This window comes from Lagopus leucura, unplaced genomic scaffold (genome assembly GCF_019238085.1).
Source record: "Lagopus leucura isolate 7727_CA_CO unplaced genomic scaffold, USGS_WTPT01 Super-Scaffold_100002, whole genome shotgun sequence".
In the NCBI taxonomy this organism is placed as follows: Eukaryota; Metazoa; Chordata; class Aves; order Galliformes; family Phasianidae; genus Lagopus; species Lagopus leucura.
Genome location: NW_024962263.1, coordinates 16601981 through 16625372, shown reverse-complemented (window position 1 = coordinate 16625372; position 23392 = coordinate 16601981). Strand labels below are relative to the sequence as shown.

Here is a 23392-nt window from a genome sequence, read left to right as displayed (position 1 = left end):
TTATCACTTAGATCCTCAAACTGTTGTAGCTATTTCAATTGTACCACTGTAACATTACTTACACTTCATAGCATTAACAGTAATAATAGTTCTTATTATAAATGTAAAAACTCACGATAAGTTATAATGAAAACAGCAAAATATATTATTTCATTTCAGTTAGCTTTTAAATTTTTCTTAGGGTGATTTTCAAAATGAAAGAGCAAGTTTCCTTACCTGTTTCTGGTTCCACAGAAAAATATGGCTGCCCCTGAAGTATGCTGTAAATGATTCTGGCACTGTTACCATACGAAGGGTCATCGGCATCCGTAGCTGTGACTTGCACGACGGAGGTACCTTAAGCATCAAAAGCCAGCTTAGTTTCACATGGTACTAAATAGAGATCCAAGAACTTTAATTTCCATTTGAGTAGACCCCACAGAAATTTTCATCTAATGCTGCATTTTTCAGATGTTTATCATCTTAAAATCAACTTCAGACTTGCACTGTTCTGTTCCATTCTATATAAATTAGATCTAAACTTCCATAATCCCACAAATTTAATTAAGATGCAATTAATAAAGGTAAATGGTAGCAGTGGTTGAATTCTTATCCCTACTTTGCTATCTTTCATTCATACTTACGTACTCACTTTCTGTTATTAGAGGACACGTTCATTTTTATTGCAATAGATCTCTGCTTTTCATTCCACAGAACAATTTATGTTTTCTTTTGTTTTGCTTTTGTTGTCAGCTAATGTTTTACATTAGTGACAAAAAAGATGTTTAAATAGGTCATCAGAAGTTGGAAAAAAACTAGGCATCAGTTCTACCTGTCCTTTAAGTGGAAAAACAGATATTAGCAGAAGAAATACTGTCATAAGGTCTTGTTTACCTCAGTTGTATCCTTTCAACTAAATACTGCCCAATATTCTGAAATAAAGCATCTGTAAATTGAAGTAATATGGAAGAACTATTTATTCCCTCTCAGAGCTACGTTACATATTTATTCTAACATGCATAGGAAAACATGCATAAATAGAAATAAAAGCTAAGCTTCCTCTGTTTCTCTGAGAATTCACAAGTTGATGACAGATCTACTTTTGATAAATCAGTTGTTCAGTCATGTGAACAATTTTGCCAGTATCAATGATATGATAATGTGTCTAACTTATTAGTCAGTGATGAGTTTTCAGAAATGTTTAGGTTTCAACTGTATTAGAACAGAAATGCTTATGTCAGCAAGGCCCTAAAAGTACTTGCATCTCATAAAGAAGTCAATAACAGGCAAATTCCTAGCAACATTATTACTGATTTTAAAATAGAGTGAATCATTGATTGAACAGAGCAGAGCCTCAAACACAAAATTAAAAAATTAAAAAAGCTGCACAAATATAATGAAAAAAAAAAAAAAAAGGAAGCTTTGAATACTTTCCAAAGAACTAATGACTGTTTTAGTAAGCATCCAGAATAGGGTGAAAATGAGAACATTTGTTAACTAAAATACTGTTGGGAGAGCTGTCTTAAAAACTTGGCCAATTTCTGATTCACAAGTGTCTCATAGGCCACACAAAACTCTATCTTAAATCTGTTGAAGATATTTCTGTTAAAATACATAGAGGCCTTGTGGTTGAATAAGGAGTATTTCATTGAATCTGAAATGCACTGCTTAGACCATCCTAGCATGCAGCAAACTGCTGTGCGATTGTGCATGCTAGCTCCTAAACATTACTTGCTCTGAAATAGCAGAGTAGTATTGCGTAAAAGAAAGATAAGAACAAATAATGTTTGGTAACCTTAGTTCCACGAGTTAAAATAATAAAACAATAGAAAAAAAAACCTAAAAGAATACAGACAAGTACTTCTTCAGTGTGATATCATTTTCTTTTTATGTACACAGCTCTCAGGATATAATCCTTTCTCTTTCCTCCACAAACTGGCAAATACTTTTGATATGCAAACGCAGACTAACATGTCATTATAAAAAAAAAAAAAAAAAAATTCTTCTACTTTATATTCATTCACTGAAGTCGCTGAAGACAACTGATAACTCAATACTAGTAGTATATTGTATGCACCAGTCTGAAGTTTGGACATCCCAAGGCACTGATTTTGATCATTCGTGATGATGTGAGATGTGAACTTAGTCCTCGCCATTTAGTCCAAGTCTTGCTCTCTGCCTTTTATGTGAGAATCATCAGGATCCAAAGGCTAATCTGAACTCTACAATAGGACATAAGGGACACAGCGATGACATTACGAAGAATGTGGCTATAGTATTACTCAGGCATGAATAAGACTTTGAATTATACAACTTCCTTCTCATATTCTTTTAATTTCATTACACAGTAAACTAGAATTACATGGATGCATGCTAGACCCAGAAACAAACTGCCATTTGTCACGTTATTGCAATTTTCAGAAGGCATATTTGAAAATGATTTTAATTATACTTTGAATTTCCCTAGTGTCTGATACTATAACAGTAATTAATACACTTGGCCCTTTTAAATGGTTGCTTTGCGAACATCTCCAGACAACATATAAGCATTAATGACTTCAGCCTCACCGTGTATTTATGATATAGAAATATTAGAGACGAATCACTGAAGATAATTAACTGGGAGCAAGGAGGGGAATATAAACAGCAGATATATATTGTAGAGCTGAATTTGTAACTTATTTCCTATACTCAAGTGAGTTATGAACTATTTAAATGCATCTGCCCTCAGTGGTAAATTATGCATTCAAGTAACAAGTTGAATTAGCAAAAACCTTTTGTTCTTTCTGGTAGAAAAGAGGAAATAATGAGATCTGTTCTCCCCTGTAACAAAGTATTTAATACAGCACAATAACAGAAGTGGAAAGGGTTGCATATTCAGATAAGTCTATGTCAGCAAACTTTGCTTACATGGTCATACCATAACTTGGAAAATAATAAGCTGAAAACAAGGAAGTCAGGGGATGCTTGTAATGCTAAAATGGTTCTTTTAAGATGGTTTGTAAAATATCTAAATATGCAATATGACCACGTTTTTCATAATCTGTTATTAACATTATAAAATTGCAAGTCATGAAATACAAAAGATTTGGTGTGAGAACTATGAAAAGGAGAGTAAAGAAAAATGTTGGTAATAGAAAAAAAAGAAGCGAGTGTAATGAGATAAATGGTATGGCAGAAGAAAAGAATTAAGCTCTGGAAGTTGTTGAAGCAGCACTAATGAGGGAGTGAACAAAAAGCCTGGGGAGAAACCCAAACAATAGTAACTCAAAATGCTGTCTGAAGACAAAAAGATAGCCACAGTTAGGGATGACAAGCTAACTGTGGGAGACCAAACCTGTAGATCACACGTAAACCCAGTGAGAGATCACACTGAAGAGTATATTGTTATCTGTAATGCATAAGTGGAAAATAGCTGCTGGGGAGCACGACAGATAGAAATGCAAAGTGCTTCTGGGAAAAAGATTCATAAAATTTTGCTTAGCACTGAAGATATAGAATGAAATAAGGATAAATAATGATTAAATTGTATCTAGCTACCATAGATGAACAGAGAAACAACATCAAATAAAAGAAGTGGTGTACTGTTCTGAAAAGAAGTCTTGATCAAGAAGACATGGAGAGTGAAGAAGAGGCAAAACAGAAGGCTGTAGTAAAAACCAGAATTTCATTGTAAGAAAGTGGAAAAAAAAAAAAAAAAAAAAAAGAAAGTGAAAGAAGGGAAAATATCTGCAGAAAAATTTCAGGAGAACAAGATGTCTTCAAGGCTATTGACCTAAATGTGAGATCTTGAAGTTAGCCCGTTTATCCCTGCCTTTACTATGATTAATGAGCAGCAAAAGAAAGATGAACAAGGCAATCCTAGACTACGATTTATCTCTACATTTCTTTTATCTCCAAGTATTAAATTTCCTTAGTCCACAGTCAATATGAAAAAGAAAGTGGAAGCTCTAAGATTTTTTTCTTTTAATCCAACTGAAATCTTGACTTGGGTCTCCAGAATATTCAGCAATGTTCTTTAAATATACTTTCCCTAAAGGTAACTACATTTTTAAAAAGACACGATTCTAGAAATCCAATCAGCAAAACCGGTAAAAATTGGTATTACTATATACTATTATTTCTATTTTAGAACAATAAATAAGGAAGCCTTTTCAGTTCTTCATCAGATGGAATTTCAGTGCAGACCAATATACAGTCACAGAATCACAGAAACAGGATGCTCAAAGCCCCATCCAGCCTGACCTCAAACACCTTCAGGGACTGAGATCCACAGCTTCTCTGGACAACTTGTTCCACCATGCTGAGAAAATGTCTAATTTAAATCTGCCCCCTTTTTGGTTCAAAGTCCTGATAAAGCCCCTTTACCACTTTCTTATATGTCTCCTTTAGGTACTTTAGGTGATTTAGATACTATCTACAAAAATCTAATACATTTGCTTTCCCTGCCTTCCATCTGTGAATACAAAAAAAATATTGCTGAATGATGACTTCTTAATGTTTCAATCACAACTCGCAAGAAGACAGAAATATTTTTTTAAGAACAGAACATTCGTATTTTACTTTCATGCGTTGCTGTAGAGCTTTGCTATTATCTTTCATTATTTTCTTACTCTTTAAACATTAAGCAAAGTAGAAAAATTCTAACACCTGTATGTATAAAGTATCTAAATGCACTATTTGATTGAGTAGTGGACGCAGTGGCAATAATTAAAACAGTAATAATAGATAAAAAATATTGAAGCTACTGTGGACGTTTTCTGGATATTTAGAAATTAACATTTTATCTACAGTAGTATAATGAATGAGTGAATTATTATTTTAAGGGAATATTTTGAAAACTCTCAAAATACAGCCTAAAGATAGTTCTGCACTAAATAGAAGCTTGCATTCCATAATACTGAATTCCATGATACAGGCCAGAACTTAGTAGTTGTGGATAAAAATCCATTCTGTTAGGTTCATGTCATTCATTTTGATAAAATTCTGACATGAACAGAGAATAGTGTTTGTCTTACCCTTAACACTTGATCATGCCTAGCAAACTGAGTTTGGTTTTTCACAATTCAGTATTACTCAGATGTGGAGTCATGATGGAAAAAATCCTTGGGAGACTCTAGGCACATATATATCAAGGAATGACAAGGGTTTCATATAATGTAAAGTTCTTGCTAAGCATTCTACCTGAAACTGAATGCAAAGAGGAGAATGAAGAGCAGACAGTCTACATACAGGCAGTGCATCAACAGTACATGAGCAAACAAATAACTTTCCTTGGCCACAGAAAGAGTGAAAGACAAGACAGCTCTCCATGTAGTGCTTATCATCACTTGGCACTTCCAGTAAAATGAAAGAAAAGTTCATTAAGCATTCAAAAATTAATTTATTGATCTTATTCTAATAATTCTTAAAGAGGAAAGTGATCACCATTATTTACTTTCTGTTTCTATTTATATTCCAAATGACTTTAAGTTAATGTTTTAAACATTCTTAGTAGAAATCACATCTCTTTCTGGATGAAATTCTAGTATTTGTATGAGCAATCCAAACTTAACAGTACTTATTCCATAAAGGACTCCAGATATAACTGAATTTTCAGAAGACAGGGAAAATATCTCTTGAATAACATAATTAGAGCAGGCATTTCTGTTGCAGTCTAAAGCACTCACCCACTACTGACATTTCAGGAACACTAGCAGTATAAATTTCTTCTGGAAATGTTGGTTCATTGTCATTGATGTCATGGATTTTGATGACAAACTCAGATTCAGGTTCCACTGGTCTCAGAGTTCTTCTGTTAATAGCTTGGGCACGCAGGGTGTAAAAGGCTTTCTCCTCCCTGTCAATTCTCCGAGTAGCATGAATGTCACCTGTTTTCTCGTCAATTATAAAAAGAGTACCAGCCCCATCTCCTGACAAAATGTATTTGAGGGATCCATCTCCCTTATCCTGGTCAGAATGAAGCTGAAGTGAAAAACAAGCAAACAAAATAGGTCATTTTATTTAGAAGTAATAAAAACATTTTTAGTTGCTATTATTATAATAGATAAAATTATTTTGAATCCATCAAACAAGAAAACAGTCTTTTTCAATCACTTCATGATGTTATAATGAAGCATTTGACTCTTAACATAGCTCCAAGAATCTTTTAACTTGACTGTGATGGCAGATTTCAGTTTTGCAGCGACACCTGTTCTCTGCTAAGAAACCTTTGCACCACAATTCTTAAAGAAGATTTTTATGTTAATACTGACCTTTTCCTTCCTTGAAGAGATCCTATTAAAAATTCACAACCTGCTGTGCATGTTGTAAATTCACTAAGCAGATAAAGAACATGGCAGGATACATGACAATTAAGGAAAACAGAAGAACTGTCTCCATGTCAGACTAATTTTAGATTTTATATATTGTATTATTTATATTTGTTCTAAACCAGAATTCATTTGAAGTCATTATCCTTTTAATTCCATTAAAAAATGTAAATATCCTCAAAGAAATTTACAAATTTATTAGGGATTCAGATAATAGGTCTAAAGTCAATACTATGTAATATATAAGTAATATAATTCATCTATTAACGACCTTCAGTACAGACTTATTTCAATACATCCATACTGAAAAAAACCCTTTTTGCATTTCTTTTTTTTAGTACAGTATTGTAGTTGACTAACTATATATTTGGATACACTTATCACAGTTTCTCTCATCACCTTTCTGCACCTGTATCATTGATATCATATCTAACTGAAGGAATCTGGAATTCAGATCTATTATCAATATGAAATGCTGTCATGGTTCTATGTTTTTATGGTTTCAGTATTCCACATCAAAACATCATGTAGTGTATGGGGCATTAAAGTGTCACTGCCCAATCCCAGCTACCTATCCCTGTACATTACAGAAGTCACGGGATCTGGCCCCTCCAGGGGGGGGGGGGGGGGGCGTCCTTTTGCTGCCTTGCAGTGGGTGCTGGAGGGTGCTTTCCTAGCCGTTCCAAGCTTTTGAGGTTTGACTCGGTCCCGGGAACTCTCTCTCTCTCATCGTGTCTGATTTATTCATCTCAATTTCAATTAAATTGTATATATTATGTTATTTTGTATTCCAATATTATAGTAAAATAAGTTTTCCTCCATAGATTGTTGCCGCTGCTTTTTTCCTCCCTTCCTTCCTTCCCATTTTTGTGGGACTGGGGTGGGGGGGGGAGGGCAAAGGCCTGTCGCCCCTGTCACGGACATAGATTGATCTGGTCAACTCCGTGACAAATGCATATTTTGCTTTTAGATTCAGCGGAAGAGTTATGTCAAGAAGAAGTCTCGATTAATTTTAAAGGTTATTTTGAATACTTTTGATTTTATGCATGCAGCAAAAAGAAACACATTTTGTAGCATATAGACAAGAAGCTACCTGTGTACATTAACTATGATCATAAACTTGTACTTCCATGCAGAAATGATAAACATGATCAGTTTAAAGACATTCAGGGAGTTGCAGGTGATGTAAATATAAATGACAAATCTTTCGTGATTTTTATATCATTACATGCCTCACAAAGCTAGGTCTGGCATTATAAATTCTCAGCTAAATTCAAGCTAAATGGCCATGTGATAATAGATTGAGGCTACAGTGTGCTCTGTAAAAATTCAGAAGCCACCTAGCAGTGTTGGGCAACATCATTTCTGTCAAATTCTCTAACTATGGCCCCATGTAAACTGTCCCAAAAAGTAGTATTAGTCAAAAGTAATTCACAGACCTTCCAAGGAATTTTTTAGGGAGAGTGATATTTAGCAAAATATTCCAGGGAGTTGTTTAGTAATTTATCAACCCTGAAAACTGTGTTCTTGCTCCTGGGGATGTTGCCTAACACCAGGAGTACAGAAACAGCATACTGAAGAGAAATAAATCAGAGAACAGACAAAAATCCACAATACGTGAAGCTTTTGAAAAAATGCCCAATTAAGGATGCAAAGATCATTTAACATACTCATTTGGTAAGTATTCAAGATAACATCAACACTGACGATTTTTTTCTTCACTTCTCCTGTTGCTATGTGCGCGTAAAGATTTCTTACTAAACCAATTTGAAAGTGAAAAATGTTCTTTATGTGCCACTTTTAAAAAATCATTAACCTGTTCTCCCCCTCTAATTCAAAATGTATACTTTTAAAAAAATAATTTTTTATTTATTTCTGAAGATTGTTGAACTTAGAGACCTTCACAAACAAGGAATGGTTGTGCTTTTGAATGGCGTATTTATAAGGAAGACCTGTTAGAATAGTTAAAGCTACAACACTTTACATTTTCTAAAAATTGTTAATCTTTTCACCTTGACAAAATAAGAAGTTTTCAATTTTCTAATATATACATAACCATTTTTCAGTTCTATCTATCTAGATATTGTTAGATGATTCAGGAGGGCTGCTTTACTTAGCAGCCTTGACCACCAAACTTTACCCAGTCTGAAAATCATGAGTAGTGTCTCAATCAGGACAGAAGAGTTTACCAGTCTACTATAGTATTAAGGAAAAAAAAAAAAAGAAAAAAGAAAAAAAACCTTTTGTTTCACAACTTTTAGTATAAAATGTTTCCTATAGATATTTTGGAAAATGGGCAACTCTGATTCATATCAGCCTCACTGAGAAATAGAGGGATATCTGTTTCACTCAGCAATTTTATTGCACAAAATGATCAGCTGTAAAGCAGTGGTTTTGTTTTCATATTTGTTACTGACATTTTGAAAACTGTTGTTTCAGTGAATTTCTTACTGTTTCTCTACAGAAAAACTTCCCAATTCAGATGCTAGCAGTATGCATATTTCACCTGCTAGTTTAAATTTATACAGCCCTGTTTTGTCATAAAGTAACTGCAAGTGCTATAAAACAGATTTGTGTCTTTAAGGTACGTGCAGTCATAAGTACAATTGGTTAATGAAAAGATGCTAGAATCAAATTTAGCTCAATATCTTTTCATATTTGTAAATGATCCCTCAGAAGTTGTGAGATGAACAACATAATAATTCTCCTCTAAAAATGACTTGAAAATTATAGTGTGGGAATTCTATGTTAATCATCTTCCAATGATTCAGATCAAACTTGCCAATTACAAGAGTGATTTTTTTTTTTCTCCTGTGATTGTTAGCCAAGTCTGAAATCTCCAAATTGAATATAAATTTTGTGAATCCTATTTTCATTCCAAAAGTCAGGAGCTGCTACCTGTGAAAATACAGAGTAGATCATGATAGAGACATACTACTATATGGAATACTTATGAAACACGTAATGATTTATGACAATGCCAGATAAAGACTAAAATCTCTACCACAAATTTGTATTTGAAATTCAGAAATCTCTATAAATTTTCAGTGATTGGTATTTAGATAACTAGAGACTGGACTATGACAGTATTAACAAAAAATAGAATAATCTTTACACTGAATTTTGTAGTTGTTAATACAATTCAGGTCATTTTTCTGCATGGTTTTAATATACTGTAATGTATAGTATACTTTCTAATATAGTTTACCCTTTTTTGAAGTCTTCATGAAATGATAAGAATACTCTGTTATCACCTTGCTAAACAATTTTACTCACCTACTTCAGAATAATGTTTTTTTAATTATTATTTTATATAATCTAGAATAGGTTTTTCTTACTTCAGTCTGCAAAATATTTGCCAACATTTCCATTTAATCCATGTATTGCAATAACAAAAAAAACTCAGTATGCTCCACAATTAATCAATCTTTCAGATTTTATTCAAACAAGATCTGGATTTCCCTTCATTATGGACCAATTTCAGGGCTATAACATTACCTATTAACTATTTTCTAAGGAATCATATTAGCCATATATGCCAAAATGCACCTTTGGAATCATTCACAATTTCGCTCTAAGTTTTCCGCAGCACAAATGATAATATTACTGGGTACTTCCTAGAATAATAATAATAATCTCACTAAACGTATTCTTACAGTGGGCAGATTTGATCTGCAGAGAATAATAGGCATAGAATTACCAAAACAGGGATATTTATTTTAAGCTCCATGAACTGAGCTATTAAATGATGCAGTTGTTTAGTGTTAGCTGAAATTATTAAAAAAGACTTTCATCCTTACCCTCATTCTTATGTCCTTTGCATAGTCTTTTGGTTGCCAGATTTAACTATATTAGCTTTGAACCAGCTTTACTCACCAGATTAACTTATTTCAATTTATCCTTAAGGTAACATTTAAAGCATCTCTTTTAAGTTAAGAAACATTTTACATTTAGTTTTAATGAGACATGTGACATATTTAATTTAAAATAAAACTCTGTCATATTGCCAGTTTTCAAGTCCCATTTATGTTATTTAACAAAGAAGCGAAAAGTGGCAAACTTCAAAAAGAAAAAAATTTATGAGTTCAAGAAATGTAAAGCAAGAGCAAAGTAAAATACAAGCATAACAAGTAGCACAAGGTGAGGAAAGAAACTATTTTGCTTCCTGAGAAGCAGCAAAAGGTAGAAATGAAAAGCACCAATGTGCACTGCATTTTTAGGTTATACCAGTTTACATTGAGTCATTATCCAAAGGAGATAAAAATCATTACTCTTATTTCTATAAGGAAAGCTTAGAACTGTTCCTTTCTGACCAATATTTTTATTGTTAATAATATTTTAAGGTGCTAATATACAAATTAGAATTTTTAATATTTTATACACATCCCTGTTGAAGTAATCTCTATATAAGAATCAGAATGTGATTTTTCTCAGTCTTCTACAGACATCACAATCACAACACATTGTCTGCAAGATTCTCAGGTTCCACAGACTGTGGAAATACACCAAATATATTACTTAATCCCTTTATTTGCATCTTTTGCACATCACTGTGGCTTATTCTAAATGCAAAAATCACAGTCTGGACAAGGTAGATGGCCTTGTTGCTGACATCAACTAATTATCAGCTGAAAAAAGCAGTTTCCTTTTTTACAATGTATCGCATGAACCATCATACTCCTTTCTTAAGCCAAAGTCTTTAGCTGATATTCAGAGAGCTAGAACAAGAAACTTTTTGCTTCATTGGACTGTTACAGCTTCTACTCTAGAAAATACAGAAGCTACCACAAACCTGAGACTAATTGAATTTCATACACTGAAGGCTTTTTCCATGAGCCAATATGCATGGTTTCTTCTACTATTAATGTAATAAACACAGTCCCTATGTTAGATGCAGACAGAAAGTAAAGAATTGGCACCAGGATTACAATGCCCTTACTTTCTGTTATCTTGGCTAAACACCTCCAGTAGATGACTGCATATTGATAGGAAAAATTGAATGAAGAAACAATTGTGAAGTGCTAAATTTATATGAGGAATACATGAACTGCGTATGTGACTAAAATGGATACAAACAAATACAGTAAAAAACAAACAAACAAATGAAGCCTATGCCTGTTGTTTCAGGTTCAAATTCATTAAAGAAATGGGCTAAATTAAGACTCAATTAATGATAACAATAAAAGAAGTAACTGAAAACAGATTTTAGGTAACAATTTTTGTTGACAGCTTATATCTGTCTTCTTAAAGTACCCTAGGTATTAGCCAAAAACAAACAAACAAACAAACAAAAATATTAAAAAAATCAATTACTAGTTTTTATATATCTCAGAGAGCACAGTTAGCACAAATGTATCTTACTGGACAGTTTGCACTGTATGTACAAAAAACATTGTTTTTATTTTATTTTATTTTATTTTATTTTATTTTTGAAACAAATATGCAACACAACTGAAAACAATGATGCTTAGTTCCTTCTTCTTACTTCTGAAGCCCCATAAAAACACATTTAGGACAATTCTTCTTGTTTCCATCTTTAATTACTATAAAATGTAGATTAGCAAGAGCAGAGAAGAACTTCTATGTTTAACGTGTCTGAAATTTCTCCTCATGAATATTCTACAGTATATGTGCCTCCCAAAGATGAATACTTGGGGAAAAAATAAATATACCATAGAGAAGTGAATAATAGCATCTACCCCAAAAGTGGTAAAAGTCAGCTTAGATGGGAGGTGTATATAGCAGAATTAAGAAGTAAATTGACATTTTATTACTGAAAGAATATTTTAATAATTTTAAAAAATTACTTCCATGATAACACAACATTATGGTGAACTTGATCCCAAGGAAAGGTGTAGAGGGGTGAGACCATGGTTATATTTTCAATTTTTCTTTTGGCCTCAAGAAGTTACTGATGAAACTGAACTGGTGCTACATTTAATACAATATTTCAAACAAAAAGAAACAAAGGTGTCTTGGAACAGTCCTTACTGATTTCCTTTCATAACCCCAAGAGGTCAATGAAGTTGGTCCTTTAAGAGATGCCTGGTCCAGGAGAGATGTACTGATATTTTGTAACATTACAAGAATACTCAAGGTATTGCATCTGCGAGAGGAGACATTGAATATGCGCAAATCCTTAAATGTAACAAATTTTTATTTGGCTATCAGATTTAAGTTAGTTCTTTCATTGAGTTGTAAAAGAAATTATTCTAGAGAATAACACTCTTAAGAAAAATCATGACTATGCACCTATTACTAAGTAAATGCACTATTTAAAACACTACACACAACTACATTACAATTACAAAAGTAAATTTAACTTAATTTAGTCATGTTTGTATTAAGACTAGGCAGGTATTCGTAACTGAAATTTAAATCAAAAACTGCCCTACGAAAGCAGCATCAGACTGAAAGATGCCAAATACAGATCTGGATATAATTTTGGCAACATAAATACAGAATATCTTATCCTATCTCATCTTGTCTTATGTTATCAACAACATCTACAGTCCAGTGAACTGTATTTGTCAGCTACAGATATCGGATATTACACTGTTAAAAAACTCCCATATACTACATAATAATTACTTTTCCTGATTATTTGCTGTTTCAGTAATTTGTTGCATGTATCACTATTTCCAACTGTGGTAACTGATGAATAGGCCAGGTTAAGATTTCCATATGACATTTGCTGGTATTTGTAAAACTTTAGTAGTACTCTTTACCTAATCTTCTATATCCTAATCTCCTGTAAAACATATTACTTATGTAATGGGATTTTTAAATTATTATTATTTTTACTAATTGCTTTAGTGTAATTGTTATTTATATCAAAAACTTCAGTTATTTCTGTTTTATTTATATTGTCATAGAGAGATTATTCGTTCTCTTCTCTTTTCCAGGATTATACCATTTCATGAAGGTTCAGTTCTTTCCCTATACATTAGGACAAGTTCGTTCTTTTTTTCTCTTTGCAGTATAAATAATTCTACAGCCTTCCTAGAAGAGTTCATAATTCTCTTTCATGGTACACAGTCTTACATGGTACTTGAAATAGTACTCCTTGCTCTGTTGGTGACTAAATTTTCTATAGTGTGTCATTATTCCTTCCTAGCAAATACATTATTCAAATCTGCACCATTATTCTTAAATGATAAACTCAGTCTAACCTTGTGCAGCTCTTTCCAACAACACACTGATCGATGGTCCTTTAGTCTTCACATTTATGTAATTTGGCTTTTACTTTCAAATGGGCTACTTCTGACACATGGAGAATGGTCTGCCACATAACCTGACCTAACTAAAGAGATAATTAAGCAATCAGTTTCTTTGTTTTCTAGCTGCTTTATTTATGAGCAGGGCTTGCTGTTCTTTCTGAATGACCTAAGACATTTTGTTCATAGCTAAGGTATTTCTAAATCCTCTGAAAATTCCTTTGTGGAGCATCTTCCGTTGCATCACTGTATGAAAATGTAGCAACACTCCTGAACATTAGTTCTTACAAGCAAAATATATTTTTAAAGAATAAAAAAATTGGTCAGTTCTGAAAGATTTTGCAAGTAAAAAAAACTCTATCAGCTTACAAATGTCTTTTACCTCTCCTGACTCTGTCCTCTCACGTGCGTATTTATATGCTATTTGTTTGTATCAATTTTAGTCACATTTGCAGTTCATGTATTTGTCATATAAATTTAGCATTTCACAATTGAAATGATAAATTCATTATAAGCTTACCTAAATTTTTGGCAAAATCATCCTTTCTGTTTTTCATCTACTTTCCTGAAAGGACATTTCTTTAAATTCCTTCTCTTTACATCATAAAAACTATTAGGATTTCTCTCATTTATTCTGTTTACTTCACCTCTTACACAATTTAAGTAGTCATTTTCCTCGCTATCAAAATTTGAAATATGTATTTGAAATATATAGATCATTTTTGTCAATTAATACTAAACAAGACAATTTATAATCATGATAATTTCCTAAGTAGTAATAGTTGCTAACTGTTATATTATAAAATAATATTTTGTACTTCCTAAATGTGCCATTTAGGATGGAACTGTAAAATGTGAAATTTTAATTTGTATGTATTTTACATCAAATGCCTTACCTCAGAAAACGACATGCAAAAGTTCTTAACAGATGAAGTACTTACAATAAAAGGAAGAAATCTTAATTTCTACTTCATGTCTCCACATGTCTAATATAATTTATTCCTCTAATCACTGTAACATATGCCAGTAATTACAAAATCTATTATAACTTTTTAGAAAGAACAAGGAACACAAGAGAGTTTCTAAACTAAGTGGGAGGAAAGAGTTTTCTTCTTTCCCTGGCTATTTTTTGGATGAGGAATGCATAAAATATTCCGCATGATCATCTCTACTCTGCCATGTCCCCATTTTGCAACTATAGTTTTATCCTATAATATTTCAAACCAAAAAGTCCAAACTCTATTTCCAGTTCTGTTGTCTTATTAAGTGTCATTTGCTTGAGAATTTTTGAGAAAGGACAACCATGCTTCAGGAAAGTATTAGCAGTGAAGTATCCCAAACTTTACATCAAGTGGAAATGTATTACATTCATGTCTTCCCACCAGTGCTTTGAGATACATAGGCAGTCATGTTCCAAAAAATGCAGGATTGAAATAATAAAACAAGAAGTAGAGGCAGTATCTACCTCTTTGTCCAAATAAAAGTGACACAAGAAAAATTAATTCAATGTGACTCTGTACTGCTTATGAAGAAGTAATGCTAAATACAGATAGCACAATTGTACTGAAGTTATTGATGCATGAAAGAAAACATGAAAGACATAGAGCCAAAGTGAAGGCGAAAAAACAGCTACAGCTAGGAAAGTTAAAAGAACACATTGACAGAGTTGCACTCTGACTAAAATATTGTCAAAATAGAGAGCAATTTTTTTTTTCCCCTTAGTGGCCCAGTCCTCCTTTAACATTCTCTGTAAAATAGCTATGAAAAGTTTCAGGAAACATAAATAATTGAGTTTGAGGAAGTATCAGGAAAATGAATGATGTTTTGGAAAATGTTGGTTGTTTACTTCTGAGAACAAATGTTGCTCTGTTCACTAGAGGCCTCAGATACATTGACTGTACAACTATAAAACAGAAAGTACTGGAGGGTTTGATAAAACCTGCCATTACAGTCTTTTTGGTTAAGCTTATTTTTAATTATCTTCAAAGAGGAAAATGCTCACAAATATAAGGCAATGCTTCCAGCAGGAAGGCATTTTAAAAGGGTAAACATCAACTTTTAACTTCCTGGAACTTTTTCCCTCATGGGTATTTTGTTGCAAGCCACCGATTTTCTCTCAGTATCACCCCTGGCTCTTCCTTGCTATCTGTTTATACAAGATATTTAAAAGGTCATCTGCATTTGATTTAAAGAAAAAAGAGACGAAAAAGCCCCTAAAGCATTAGCCTTTGAATTGATGTAGAAACTATTCACTTTTTATTCATTTATTGTTTCAAACAATGTGTAGGTCAAACATTTCTAAACTTTTTTTTCTATGATGTTTTTTAAATCCTTGATTGAATGAATGCAATTTAATGAACTGGACTCTAGTTTTATTGAGCTATGGCTTTGAATATAGATCATTCCAATCTTTCCTTTTTGGAATATCTTTCTTTGACAGCTGGATACCATTTTAAAATTGAAAGAGAAATTGAAGTTAAAGGAACTGGAGAGCTCAGATCAAGTGTTATGCTATTTTTGAATGCAATGCATAATCTCATACAACCTCTGAGTTTGGACTCAACCCAAGAGAGCTTTAACTCTTATCTAAGATTACAGCAAAATGCATCTTATTGGTGATTTTATATCCACTGGAAGGATGTCCATAACTTTCCCCTTTGTAATTCTTCCTGACAATTTATCAACAGTATTGTACTTTGTGTTTAATCAGAGCTGAATTGTCTTTTTTAGAAATTAGATTCACAATGACAAATAACTGATATTGGGAGTATTAGGAAAAAACCAAATCAAACGTTAAAACAGTTTTCTTAGAGACTGAGACAGGCATTAGCAGGAAGCATACATCAGTGATTGGGGTCATACTGACCTCTCAGCCTTATTATCACTCACCATCAAACACCAGAATCAATCCTTTACTCAATGGATTATTCATTCTATAACTGCTATCTCTTCATCTGAAGGACAAATTCTGCAATTGGAAAAGGAAGTCTGTCTTACATGTACCTTACTGTGTGCTGATCAAAACCATACACAATCACAAAAGAAATCTCTGACAGTTTGTATCACAGTTTGAGTTGTCAGGTTCTGATTCTTTATTATTATTATTGCAGTTCAACAACACAATCTTTGAAGGTCCCTTCCAACTCAACTAAACTCTTTTTTTCTCTTCCCTCCCCACCCCTTCTCCCCTCTCCTACTCTCAGTTCTCCTCTCCTCTGCTCTCTTCTCCTCTCCTCCCCCCTCCTCTCCATGAAAACATTCACACATAGGTTGCTCTGAAAGTAACACCTCCTCTTTATTTCCATGGAAAGAAAAATAGATACAAAGTGCAAAATAACATTCTTCCATAAAGCAAATTCTCAGTTACAAAACACTATTTTTCAACACAGTTACCACCACAAGTTACGCATTTTCACCAGCACTAAACAAAAACCTGCATGGCACATTTGTGCAAATCTGCACTTAGTAGAAGAGAGTTACTGTCACTGCTGCCATTGCTGAAAAACACCACCCACTGCCTCACTGTGCTCATATCCACTGTTTGGTCTCCATAAATGTTCATTAAACATTGAAGAATGTCAATGGGTGCCATTTATTCTGCACTAAGAAATTCAGTGATGTTCCTTTGCTTCATAGGGTCTTCTGTGTCAGATGCCATTCTGTCAGACTGCCCCAGTGCTTCCTTCTGTCACACAGCAACATAATGTAACAGAGTATTGGTGGGAAGGCTCAACCTCTACTGCCATAGTATCAACATTTCTCTGACGTCACTGACCAATATAATGAAATTGGAGGCATTATTTTAAGAGCAGCCTTCATACTTTCCTGGCTTGCATTTACCATTGTACCCTGTAGCATGGAAAAACCATATGATTCTATGATTCTATAGCTAGCCAGCTGATTCTAGCTGCCAGCTGATGCACAGAAAAGCAATATGCAGATACTGCTCTCTACTTATATATACATTCATTTCTGAGAAGATTTGAAATACATTTATGGATGAAGAAAGCATATGAAACTGCATATGAAACCAGTCAGAATGACGTACAAACTCATGGAGAAACCCATCCTTCAAGCTCAACAGTTATGAAAGTGTTGTTTGTCAGGTACTCATAACAGATTAAGTTTATCTTGCTTATAAGCATACTATGGCTGTTTACAAGGGTGGATAATGATAGGACTGGAGAGAATGGTTTAAAACTGAGAAAGGGGAGGTTTAGGTTATTTTAGGAGGAATTTTTTCAAAGACTGGTGGCACACTGGAACAGGTTGCGCAGAGAGGTTGTGGATGCCCCATCCCTGGAGACATTCAAGGCCAGGCTGGATGTAGCTCTGCGCAGCCTGATCTAGTAGTTGGTGACCCTTCACATAGCAGGCGGATTGGAACTAGATGATCATTGTAGTCCTTTTCAACCCAGGCCACTCTATGATCCTGTGATCTATGTGCACATGATGCGGGCCTAGAATTGACAACTGTCACAGGCTTCATTGCCAATGAAGATTTGATGCAGATACAAACCATGGTGCTTCCCCTCTTTTAACCATATCAAATGGTAAAGAAGGTGTAGACAACAGTTTAGAGAACAGTTTATCCCTAGCAGCACCCACACAGGCACTGTCATTCTTTGAGCGATTTTCTTCCCTTTTCTTAGTACATACAGTAATAAAAATACAGAATACCTGCCTTTCAGTTCTCTCAGACTAGAGAGTCTCTGATAAACTAGTGCTTGAATGAACAATTAGTTAGCCTACCTTTACATTTGAGTAAGACTTTGTGTTTTCATTTTTCTATTCTTGTATATATCTTCCCCTGCTCTTACTCTCTTTCCTTCAGACCCAAGTTCTATCTCCTCTAATACATCACTTGTCAGTCTGTGTAGAAACCCGAACCTGTACCCCCCAAAGCAAGCTTTCATATTCCTGCCATAACTTGGTACATTAAACAATCTTCACAGCCTACGTGTTTAGTCTTGCTGAGAAGCAAAAAGCTTTCTCAATGTTGATGTCCCTCAAGGGTCAGTTCCACCACAATGCACTATCTTCCATGAAATCAGGTTCTGTAAGTACAACCTGCATTTTGCATCCAGTAGAGTTACAGTTCAAGTCCCACATCAAGACTTACAAAGAATAAACTGTCTTATTTTACTCTGGCAGTAGAATTCCAAATATACATGATCACAATTCATTTATTCATTGAGCAGAATATCTTTCCTCCTTTCTGTTCTTTATTAATCTCTGTCACAAGAATCTGCTCTAGCTGAAAATTTATCCTTTTAAGAACTTTGGTGCCATAAAGTTGATTCCCTACACTTGATCTTCACACCAAATATTATGCATATTCAATTCAAAATAATACTTTTCAGTCTCTGTGGCAATGAAAGTCATTTAAAAATTCATCCAGGAATCAAAAATACAACTGCTTTTTGAAAAACACTAAAAAACACTGCAGTGTATCTAAGAACTTAAATGTCTCAAAGAGCTGAAATATTCATTCTGGTTGATCCTCTATACACTAAAACTACCATGATGAAAATTGCTGGAAAATAATGTTATCTATCTCATCAAGCACAGGTGGAAATATCTGCTGGACTGAAACAGAAGGGTAGATCAAAATAAATAGTAAAAAAGAAAAATATACTTAAATGTGGATTAATTTATTTGTGAATAATAGTGGATTAAGACATTGTTATTACACAGTGGTGTTTCATTAAGAGAACAACTGTCAGCATTTAAAGGCAAAATGTTAAATAATTTTCTCTAGTTAAACAAACTAAAAACATATGCTCTTTTTCGGAACAAATTTAAAAATGAGTAATTCCTTGTAACAGCACCACTTTGAAAAAATAATATATGGGCCTTGAAACTATATACTAACAAAAAGAAATAAGAACTGTGAATAAGCTTTCAATATATTAAGAAAGAATAATACAGCATACGTAGACTTCCTGCACAGAAAAAAAAAAATAATAATAGAAAGGTGGTATTAATCATAACTCCAAATCCAAATCCCAGTAAAATGGCTTTTCTGATATGAGGCTTAAGGTTTATTTTGAACATTCCCATGTTGCTTCTCTGGAATTTTAAAAGTGTCCTTTCTCAGAATTGTTGTCTTCTAGTATAGATCAGTAAATTGTGAAATAAATATATGGTCTCCTTTCCCACACTAATCTTTTATGGCTTCTACCTTTACTATAACCTATCATTGTAACTATTATTTAAGGTTCTACATACATAAAATTTACATAATATTATTCAATAGTTTTGATTTTTCCCCGAGATGCTACGTACTATGTGAAGACTATCAGTATTTGTTTTACACTTCAAAATTTGCTAGCAAGGAGTGCTGCAGGGGTGACCTCTGTGAAGAGTGACGACTGCCCCCATTTCAAATAGGAACTACTTCTAGTGAACTCATATAACTTATATAACAATTAAGAAAATGTAAAAATGCTTCTCAGCAGCTGTGCAAAACAAGAGTGAGAAACAGCCCTGCAGGCACCCAGGTCAGCATAAGAGAGCAAGAGACGCAGAACAGCAGCTCTCTGCAGCCCAGGGCAGGCCCATGGAGGAGCAAGCTGTTCCCTCACAGCCCACAGGCTGTGTGGAGCAGATCTCCCTGTGCAGCCAAGGAAGAGCCTGTGGGGCAACAGTGGATGAGGCCTGAAGGAGGCACAGCCCATGGATATCCTTGCAGGAGCATCCCTGGCCAGAGCTGCAGCCCAATGGGAGCTGTGGGGAGCAGTACGCGAAGTTTTTTGTTTGATTTTAGTTTTTACTGCCCCAGTCTGTTAATAATCGGCAATAAATTAAATTAAATTACTCTTCCTTAAGTTTGGTCTGCAACAGCAGTAATTGATGTACCTGTCTTTACCTTGACACAAGAGCTTTTTCACCATATTTTCTTCCTTTCTGATGAGCAGGGGGAATGAGAGAAAGTCTTGGTCTACATAGGGCAGCCAGCTAACATTAAACTATCACACCATCTTCATTTCCTGAAATAATAAATACTGACCTGAAGCAAGCAGTGAATGTTCTGAACCAGTCAGTTCTGCTGACCTTCCTGTTTAGACTATGTTACTGTTTCACAGGCAAGGAGGAGTTAAAAGACTCTTCCACAGTTACTGGATTAGGCATCCCATTCATTCAGAGAACCCCATTTCCATAACATTACTCTGGGTAAGCCTTTTCATGCTGACTTAACAAGTAAATAAATGAATACACAAATTCTATTCTGAATTTTAGCCAGTGGTTTCAAGAGTAATGAGATATTCAACAGTTTTCAATCTCCCTTGACAGATACATTGATACAGTATGAGAAATTTAAAATATATATATAGCATTTATGAGCTCAGAAAGCAAGCAGATGAAAATTCACAAATCCAGATGAATCTGGTAATCTCACTTTGCAATTCATGCTAATCCTTTCACTGATGCATTTGCCATCTAACTGCTATTCTCAATTTTTTTTAAAATGGTAGTTTATTTTAAAATATTTAGTACTTATTTTTTACTAAGACCTGTTAATGATAAACGTTCTCTTCTAGGGACCTTCTAGTCACTGGTCACAAATAATTTATTGCTAAATTGTGCTCCCATAATTTCCAAATACCATCATATTGCAAAATAATAAATAGAAAGGTGGCATTTTATGCAACCCATCTATCCAAATCACTTCGGGTTTGGAGAATATCAGATAAAAAGAAACCCAGAGATGTATTGACTATACAACCTAATTTATGCGTCAGAGTGCACCCTCAGCAAGTTCACAGTTGACAAAATACAATGAGTGATTGATAAACCAGATGGATCTGCTACCATTCAGAAGGATTTTAACAGTCTGCGAAAAAACAGCATCCTGGCTTGCATGAAGAAACGTGTTGCCAGTAGGTTGTCTGAAGTAATCCTTCCCATCTATTCACCACCAGTGAGACACATCTGCAGTGTCAGGTTTAGTTCTCTAGTAGATGAGAAATGAAGCTGCTGAAGAGAGCCCAGTGAAGGGCCACTTTGATGATTAATAGCCTGGAGCATCTTTTATGTGAGGAGTGGCTCAGAGAATTTAGACTGTTCACCCTGGAGAGGTGGAGGCTAAGCAGGGACCTTTTTTTACCTGATGAGAGGAAGTGAGGATGAAGAGACAGACATTTTTCATTGGTGCCCAGTGTTCAGAAAAGAGGCAATGGACACAAACTGATATACAGGAAATTCTCTTTACAAGTAAAAAAAGCTTTTTTACCTTGTGTGTGGTAACACACTTGAAGTGGTTGTCTAGAGGGATTGTGGAGTCTCTATCTTTACAGATATTTAAAAGCTGAGTGGACACAACCCAGAGCAAAGCCTTGCTTTGAGTAGGAGAGTTGGACTAGATGACCTCCAAAGCTCTATTACAATCTTGGCTATTCTGTGATTCTGCCATTTTCAATAAGGCAACATTTCTCTTCAGTATTTTACAAGTGAAATACCATGTTGATATCAAAATCTGGATTATAGATAAAGAAAATTCTGTTTTTATCATCTGCCAATGTTGCTAACTAGTAACCATGACTTCTACTAACTTCCATTTTCAAGCAAATTGCCATTCTGAATTAATTCATTACTTTCTTGTACCTGTTGGAATATTATTTGGCATTACATCTTACTTATTTTTTGATAAATTACATGGCAAAACAAGCTGTACAAGAATTTCATCAGACTTCTGCTGTACTTCAATTCTTAGCCACCTCATTCCTTTCACATATTTTTAATGGACATTACTCAGTGCAATTTATCACAAGGAGAACTAAAGACAGATATATATTTTTAAAATAGGTTGCATTCTTCAAGCATATGCACAGAAAACAGATGTGTTATTTTGTACGAAAGATGAAGTATTCAGATAAATATTTGAAAAATGGTTTTATAATTAATTGCAAAAGATTAATAAAGAAGAGAAACTGAGTGGGCTGCTGATAGGAGTGATATGCTAAGGAATACCAGCTAGTAAAATATGTCTTCATTTGGTTCATTGAAATATTTCTGAATATTGCTATATTACTTTTAGCAAGTCTGACAGTACAATCAATGGTAATATATATATTACCTAGAAATCTGCTTCTTAAGCATGAGTGTAAAACATAGAAAATAGAGCTCTGTAGAAACATGAGTGTCCTGGTTTCAGCTGAGTTGAAATTGGTGATGAAACCAGGACAGTGAGGAAAATTGACAATAATGCAGAAATATTAGTGAGAAACCTACCTTGCCTACATACTGATAGTCAGATCCTGTGTATTCCTCTAAAAGGAAAAACTGATTCCACATCCAGCCTCGCTTCTGGCGGTGAAGTGCTTTTCCGTCACTCCCTGATGCGCGTCCCACAGAGCCTTTAGGTCTGAGATCAGGAGTCCTTCTGAACAGCATTTCTGTGCGGCAGGGATGCAGCAGCCACATCCAGAGCAGTAGAAGTAACAGAACTTGCTGTATTGTCATAATTGTCCACTTGTGATATTGTTTGAGCTGGTCAGCAATGGGGAGTCTACAGCTTTGTTTTTCCTGATTTGCTTTCTATGTTTCTAATTCCTGATGTAGCCAAGTCATTTACAGCAGCTCATCTCTGGACTGCACATAATAACCAGATCCTGAAAGCAGAGGAGAAAAATGTAAGTTGGAATATATTTACTCACTAGTGTCCAATATCCCATGCTACCCTGCAGATAAAAAAAAAAACAACTGTGCCATGGAAAGCTGGTTAGGAAGCTAATGGCTGTCTTGCAAGAGGGGAACATTGCAAACACACTTCTTCCTGAGAAAGAACAAGCGTGTATTCAAATGATAAATTTCCCCATTAAAACCTCACAATTTAAATACCTTTAAGAATATTTTTTTTTAATAGACTGGAGTATTATTACT

The 23392-nt window shown here is 34.2% G+C and overlaps 1 protein-coding gene across 2 annotated transcripts in view; it reads right to left on the bottom strand.

Moving 5' to 3' along the window:
* CDH10 (cadherin 10) overlaps positions 1-22972 on the bottom strand; it is a 48656-nt gene extending 25684 nt beyond the window's left edge. For both annotated transcript variants that reach the window (XM_042869360.1, XM_042869362.1), the window contains exons 1-3: positions 22742-22972; positions 5649-5943; positions 217-336 (exon numbers count right to left, since the gene is read on the bottom strand). In XM_042869360.1, the coding sequence (XP_042725294.1) occupies positions 217-336; positions 5649-5943; positions 22742-22972 (646 nt within the window). The remainder of the gene's footprint in view (positions 1-216; positions 337-5648; positions 5944-22741) is intronic.
* Positions 22973-23392: the final 420 nt, after the last annotated feature.